At 38.4% G+C, this 7,734-nt stretch overlaps 1 protein-coding gene across 1 annotated transcript; it reads left to right on the top strand.

Annotated features, from left to right (window-relative positions):
- Positions 1-6,834: 6,834 nt before the first annotated feature.
- Positions 6,835-7,380, top strand: LOC106870723 (uncharacterized). The gene has a single exon (XM_014916893.1). The coding sequence runs from the start codon at positions 6,835-6,837 to the stop codon at positions 7,378-7,380; it is 546 nt and encodes a 181-aa protein (XP_014772379.1).
- Positions 7,381-7,734: the final 354 nt, after the last annotated feature.

Raw genomic sequence — 7,734 nt, forward strand, 5'->3', positions numbered from 1 at the left:
CCCGCCATTTTGAAGTGTCGTCTTCCTTTCTTTTACACAACAAGAATGACCTGTTTCTCAACTGGATTGTGACTTGCGATGAAAAGTGGATTCTTTATGACAATCGGTGATGCTCAGCTCAGTGGTTAGATGCCGACTAAGCTCCACGGCACTTCTCGAAGCCAAAGTTGCACCAAAAGAAGGTCATGGTGACTGTTTTGTGGTTTGCAGCCAGTCTCATCCATCACAGATTTTTGGATCCAGGCAAAACCATTATGGCGGAGATGTACTGACAGCAAATGGATGAAATGTATAAGAAACTCCGACAACAATAGCCAGCATTAGTCAATAGAAAAGGACCAATTCTTCTCCATGACAACGCTTGGCCGCACAACTGACCCTGCAAAAGTAGAAAGAATTGGGCTACGAAACTCCGCTTCATCTGCCATACTCACCAGACCTCGCGCCTACCAACTACCACTTTTTCAAGCATCTCGACAACTTCCTGTGTGAGAAATGATGAAAAAACCAAGACGATGCCAAACACGCCGTCAACGACTTCATCACCACCAGAATACAGGATTTTTATGTTACTGGCATAAATAAACTTGTTTCACATTGGCAAAAGTGTATTGATTCTGATGGTGTTTATTTCGATTAATAAAGTTTTGTTTGAGTCAAGATATGTGCATCTGAATTTAAAGGTTAAAAACCGCAAGAACTTTCTTGACAACCTAATAATAGAAGATTGTTGCTTAACTTACTGCACACTGGGATCAAATCAAGAATCACGTTTACAGAGTGAACTTTTTAATCCTGCAACTATGGCTGTACCTGTCCTTTAAAAGTAAGGTAAAGTTACCTTCTCGAGTCATGTGACTATTAAAAGGGCTGGTCTCCATGGTGTATAAATTCCCTACCTGGATGGGACACCAGTCCATTGCAAGATTACTCATTTTTGCCAGCTGAGTAGACTGGAACAATGTGAAATGATGTGTTTTGCTCAAAAACACATCACCTGGTCCAGGAATTGAAACAACAATCTTATGATCATGAGTCCAACACTTTAACAACCATGTGCCTTTCCTTTGCCTGCCACCTTTACGTTTGGAAAAGTAATGTTACACATCAACCATTGAGGATGATACCTTCTGATAAAAGGAGCAACCTAATCTCTAATCTATTTTTGAATTTCATCAACCCTAAAGTTCCCATAACAATCTTACATTTTTAAGTCTTTAACTACAATAAAATTTTTTACTCATTGCAATGGTTAGATTTTACTAGAGGGTCTCAGTTTTATCCATACTCTTTAATCCTTTAGCATTTAAACCAGCCATATCTCGTCTAAATATTCTACTTGTTTTATGTTCAAACTGGCCTCTCACACCTAAAAATAAGCCTTTCTCATTCTAAAAACAAGCAATAAGATCGTCAAAATCTCAAAGCTTCAAGATAATGCATAACTGATTCAAAACAATGTGAATAAATAAGCATTACGTCTGCTAGAGTAACCCAATACTAAATACTAAAGGGTTAAATAACTGCTATCATACCATTTGTTTGTCATTTTTCACTGAGATGTAGGGTTATGACACCAATCCAGGAAACTTTTCTTTATAATTTCTTCCAGCATAAATTTTTATCATTTTAAAAAGATATTTTAATATTTCTCAGTTTCATAAACACATTAATGACAGAGGTAAATTACATCTTTGAGATACCTATGCTTTCAATGATATAATGAAATTAACTATAAAGGAAAATTAATTCATAATGAAATACAAAAAAACAAAAAACAAAAACAAAACAAAACAATAAAAAGCAACAAAACAATCTCAGAGTAGACAACATTAATCAATCCATCCTGTGCATCATATAACTGTTCTCTTTCAGTGTTCCTGATAGGTTGAAGATTTGATGTTTTCCCTTTCATCACCATATCTCAACACTCACATACCTAGAACAGTCAGTACTTAAAAGCAGTGCTTGAACATGGTCCTGTAGATAAAGCACATAGGACTTAGAAGAAGGCTGGTCCCTAGACATGGTATCACACAGGCCCATCAATGCGTGGATATACCTTCAATATATATAACCCTTGCCTAAGGGTTAAAGAGGCCCTGTACCTCAAAAGCAAGCTTGAGAAAACAGGCTGCTAGCAGAGGAAAGTGTAGATAAGACAGCAGATGACAATGGGGAATGACAGCCATATCTTTTCCAAGAAAAATCATGAATCTCCAGACTTTGACTTGAAGTCTGGCAGTTGTCCATGTCAGTTAGTCTGCTTTCTCCAATTCATTGGAGTTTATCCAAAGAAAGGGCCATCAACTTGGGCCAGTACCTAGCATTACTGTCATTGTAGGCATTGCTGTCAGAATGCAAAGAACTGGAAGAGATAATGCGAGGTATCTTGCCTACTCCCAATAGTTCTGTCCAGGATTGGTACATCTTTATTGACCCAAAATGATGAGAGGCAAGGTTGAACATGGCAAGATTTGAACTGCAGTGAGTTGGAACAAATAATGTTCTAACTTCTCTTCCAATTTACCAGGGAATTATATTTTACATATAATTACGTCTGTGAGAGATGATAAATTTAGTAGAGTATTGGATAAAATAAGCTTGTGATATTGGGTTATGTCCCTTTATGTTCAGCGTTAATCTTGCTCAAGTTAACTTTACCTGACATCATTCGATCCCTCTGAAAGCAGGGACCCAGTAAGAACACGATCCAATCACTGAAATCTATAAAAGAATATAGTTGAGGACATTTGGTTTAACATGGATTCATTGAGAATCTTTGATATGGCTGGTCATATTCATTGGCTGTGATTGAGAGCAAACTGTTACGTTTGTGAAGCAGAGCAAAGTGTAATAGAAGTGAACCAAATAAAGACAATTCAAATATTAAAAAGCAAGCAAACATTTAAATATTTAAATTTCAGCTGTTTGAAGCTGCTTTTTAATTATGGAAACACTGATTTACAATGAAAACAGAAAATGACTGAAATTGTTAGGACAACTTTTAGGCACATCTAAGAGAAAAACATTTTATCTCTTTGTTAGTGAAGTTTGAAACCATTCCAGTTACCAGACAATTAACAGAAATGAAAATATCTTCAGATGAATATATAAAAGATGTTTGAAATATATTTAACAAATCTTTGTATTTTACAGTGATACCAGGTGTTCTTACCTGACCAATTTACATTTAATATGAAGAAAAAAAAAAAAAAGAAAAAAAAAAAGTGGCATTCAACATGGACTTTATTTTCAGAAAAGCATAAAAGACATTCTGAGATGAAAAACAACGGTTCATATGTAACTTGGAAAGCCTAAGAGATAGTCTTGCAACTTCACCACATGAGAAATATTTCTACTTCGTTGTCAAACAAGTTGGCACCAGCATGGCCGTCACTGTTGCTAATATGGCTTTCATTCTTCATTGTTTTAGCACATTCTGATGCTGCCAAAGCTGTCTACATCCATCTCTGTTCACACATTCTAAACTTCCCTTCACTACATCTAGGAGACAGCTTATATAATCTCCATAAAGAAATAAGCCTTCCTTTACTATATTAGTGTAGGAAGCAACAATGTAGAAGTTTACATATTAGCCTACAGTTTGCAATGTTCAGCTTCTTTGATGATGAAAAGCATCATAACTGTTATATGTTCATATATGTGTATGTGTATAGTATAGTAGTATAGTGGTACTCCATCGCTTACGACGTCGAGGGTTCCAGTTGATCCGATCAACGGAACAGCCTGCTCGTGAAATTAATGTGCAAGTGGCTAAGCACTCCACAGACACGTATACCCTTAACGTAGTTTTCAGGGATATTCAGCGTGACAAGGCTGACCCTTTGAATTACAGGCACAACAAAAACAGGAAGTAAGAGTGAGAGAAAGTTGTGGTGAAAGAGTACAGAAGGGTTCGCCACAATCCCTTGCCAGAGCCTCATGGAGCTTTAGGTGTTTTCGCTCAATAAACACTCACAACGCCTGGTCTGGGAATCGAAACCGCGATTCTATGACCGCGAGTCCGCTGCCCTAACCACTGGGCCATTGCGCCTCCACGTATATGTATACATATATATAAATATATCCCCATGATTAGCACTATTTTGTTATGCGCATTTAGCAGACAGTATGAACTGTGATTAAAGCGAATACACATGTATCACTCAGCTATATACATATATAAACATGCTAAATAAATAAACGCAGTCAAATCATTAACGCCTCCAATGAGTTGTTTTGTTGTCCCAACACAAAACAAAGAAGATATAACATGGTGGCAGTGATAAGTACTTAATTGAAAACTGTGCCATTACAACAAAACAGGAACACAAGCCTGAACGTAAACTAATTATCGCTTTGTCTTCAGACACACACAAAAATCCCAAATGGCAGCCCCTGTTGCCATACAGATGAATTTACATCGAATTGCAGTAATCCAGACACACTCTTAGAAAAATTTGAAAGACACTTAGAGCCCAAATCAAACCACAGAATTCATAGGTATGGATTCCAGTGCCTGAAACAAGACCTACAAGAAACAAGTGGCAACTTCCTGTCCAGACTAAAGAATGTTGCCAAGAAATGCAGATTCAAAGACAAGGACGAAAGGATTGTTGATCAACTCATATTGGGGTGTGCTCACTAAGAAGTCCAAATCCCTCATAGGTAAGGACGCTCTCCAGTTGATAGAAGCAGTAGACACTGCAAGAGCATTCGAAGTCACTACCAAACAAATGGCCTCACTTACTTTACAAACAAACGCAATAGGCAGCAGTGTAGATATTGTATCTAGACATAGGACGAAACACACCCACAAACAGAGAACATGCCAGTACTGTGGTACAGAGTATGAATGCAATGACCGGAGGAAATGTCCTGCATTCAGTACACACTGCAAAGCATCTAGAAAGCCCAACCAATGGAAAAAAATGCGTAGATTAACAAAATCTCACAAATACAAGCTTCAACTTTCAAAGAGGTGCGGGAAGAGAAGACAAAGAGATATACATGTCCAACATCTGGAAGAAACACCTCATAGGAGGAATTCTTGGCAGTCGGTACAATAAATGTACATGAGATGGGAAATGACAACCAGAAAAAAAATGAGGCATATACAACAATAAAAATTCAAAAGAAGTCAGGCAAGAAACGAATAAACATTGACTTAAAGCTAAAGATTGACAGTGGAGCCCAGAGTGATATCTTACCTGTCAACTTCTACAAAAAGATGTTCCCAGAACACATGATACAAGAGGATAAAGTCAAAGAAGGAATCCTCACACCAAATGATGTAGTCCTGACTGTATATGGAGGTACCCAGATTCCACAACTGGGCAAAACAACCATTACAAGGACACACAAAAGAAAAAAAATCAAGTGTTTTTTTATGCCACAAGAACAGAAGGACCTGCAATTCTCAGATTTAATACCTGCCAAAAGCTCATCATTGTGTCAATCAACAGTGAATTGAAGACAGCCCCAAGCAGGATTGACAGAGATATGCCTATTGAAGACTGACTGCCAATTAAAAATAAAGATGAACTAATGAGCATGTACCCAGAATGTTTTGAAGATACAGTTGGTGTTTTGAGAAGTACCAGTACCATGTAACAGTCAAACCCATCTCGCCATGTTCCACTGGAATTAAGAAAGAAGTTAAAAGCAGAGTTGGACAAAATGGAAAAAAAAAAACAAATAATCATCAAAGTGACACAACCAACTGACTGGGTGGACTCAATTGTAATTAAGGAAAAACCTAATGGTACCCTACGAATATGCCTTGACCCCGGGGATCTGAACAACCCATTAAAACGAGACTACTATCCAATTCCAACCCTTGAAATCTCACCATCATTAGCTGGATCTAAGATATTCAGCAAATTGGATGCCAGAAACGGGTACTGGAATATAAAGACAGATCAAGAATCATCCCTGCTTGGATCTAAGATATTCCGCAAATTGAATGCCAGAAATGGGTATTGGAATATAAAGATAGGTCAAGAATCATCCATGCTCACTACCTTCAACACACCATTTGGCAGATACAGATTCAACCAGCTCCCATTTGGGTTAAAGGTGAGCCAAGATGTCTTCCAACGCCAAGTAGATGAGATCTGCCAAAGCTGCAAGGGAACTATCAAGATAGCAGACGATATCCAAGTGTATGGCAAGGATGAGGTCACACATAACTACAATCTACATGAAGCTGTAGAGAAAACACAAGTAAGTATTGTTATATGGACTGTTATATTTGTTAGTTGTTCGCCTGAAGTCCAATGTTTCAATGTTGTTCTTCTGAGGTCCCTGTTTCATTGTTGTTTTGAATGACTGTGGAAGTTGAATGTTATTGATATATATGGCGAGGACAAAATTCTTGTTTCTTAATAACGAACATTTGGTGAGTGCGTTCTTTGTTTATAATTAATAAATAAATGTAATAACTAAGTTGTACAACTCGTTGTCTTTTCTCTGCGAGTCCCCCGAGAGGAATACAACAAAGTTTATTGGCGTCGCCGATAGGATTACATGCATACTTTGCCGTAAAACTGTTCATCTTAATAACATGGCTGAAAAACAGACAGTAGAGCTGATAAAGTTGTTTAGGGAACAAATGGAACAGCAAATGCAACAACATAAGAGAGATATGGACACTGTTAAAACTGTTTGGTGCTCGACAATTTGAAGGCAATTCCAGTGGCTATTTTTCAGCTGCTTTGACAAGTGTCGATTCCACCATTTGCTGCATTTGATTCAACGACAGAACTATGGCCTGATTACTGGTCAAGATTCCGCACGTTTGTGGCTGCTAATGCTGTACCTGAACAACGCATGGCACAAGTGTTCCTGACCAATCAGACCGCTACTATTTACAAGCAACTTGCTAATCTGGCTACTCAACAAAATCCGCCTAAAGATATCAACAACTTGACAATGGACGAAATTGTTGACTTCATGAAGGAACAGTTCGACCCAAAACTCTTCATTGTGAGAGAGTGTTTCAAGTTTTGGAGTGATATGCAACGGAAGCCAGGTGAAACTCTCCAGGAGCTGGCAGCACGTATACGTCAGGATGCGGCTACCTGTGATTTTCCATCGATCACCGACCCACAGGATGAAGCTCTGAGACAGAGATTCATATATTCGGTCAACAATGAAGCGGTTTTGAAGGCGCTTTTTAAGATCAAAGACACAGAACTAGATTTTGCCCATGCTGTCCAAGTTGCCATCGAGACTGAAGATGCAGCAAAAGTTGCAAAAGAAACTGTCTACGGTTCCAAATCCAAGCAAGTCTACAAGGTCCAACAGAACAAGAATAAGAGTCCTCAAAAGAACCATCAGCAGTCTTATTCCACAAACCAGGAGAAATGCTACTGATGTGGAAAGGCCCACAAAGTGACAGACTGTCCTTTCAAAGAATCCAAATGTCATTTTTGTGACAAAAAGGGACATTTGCAAGCGGTGTGTAGAAAAAAACATCAGCAACGCAATGGCCGCTCACAAACTCCAGTGAAAAGAATCACAAAAGCTGAGCTAGTCAAGGCGATCCTAGGTGAAGTTTCCCAAGATACACAGAGTTTGATTGTGCCAATAACAATCCAGAACAGACTGTTCACAATGTAATTGGACACTGCCACTACAGGCAATTTTGTTTCCTTGTCAGTCTGGAAACAACTAGGAAAACCAAAGCTGCAAGATGTCAAGCATCGCTATGAATCTGCCAGCAAGCAC

This window comes from Octopus bimaculoides, chromosome 4 (assembly GCF_001194135.2).
Source record: "Octopus bimaculoides isolate UCB-OBI-ISO-001 chromosome 4, ASM119413v2, whole genome shotgun sequence".
Taxonomy (NCBI): domain Eukaryota; kingdom Metazoa; phylum Mollusca; class Cephalopoda; order Octopoda; family Octopodidae; genus Octopus; species Octopus bimaculoides.

Coding starts and splice junctions, on each gene's coding strand:
- LOC106870723 (XM_014916893.1), top strand. CDS start 6,835: ATGGCACAAGTGTTCCTGACCAATCAGACCGCTACTATTTACAAGCAA.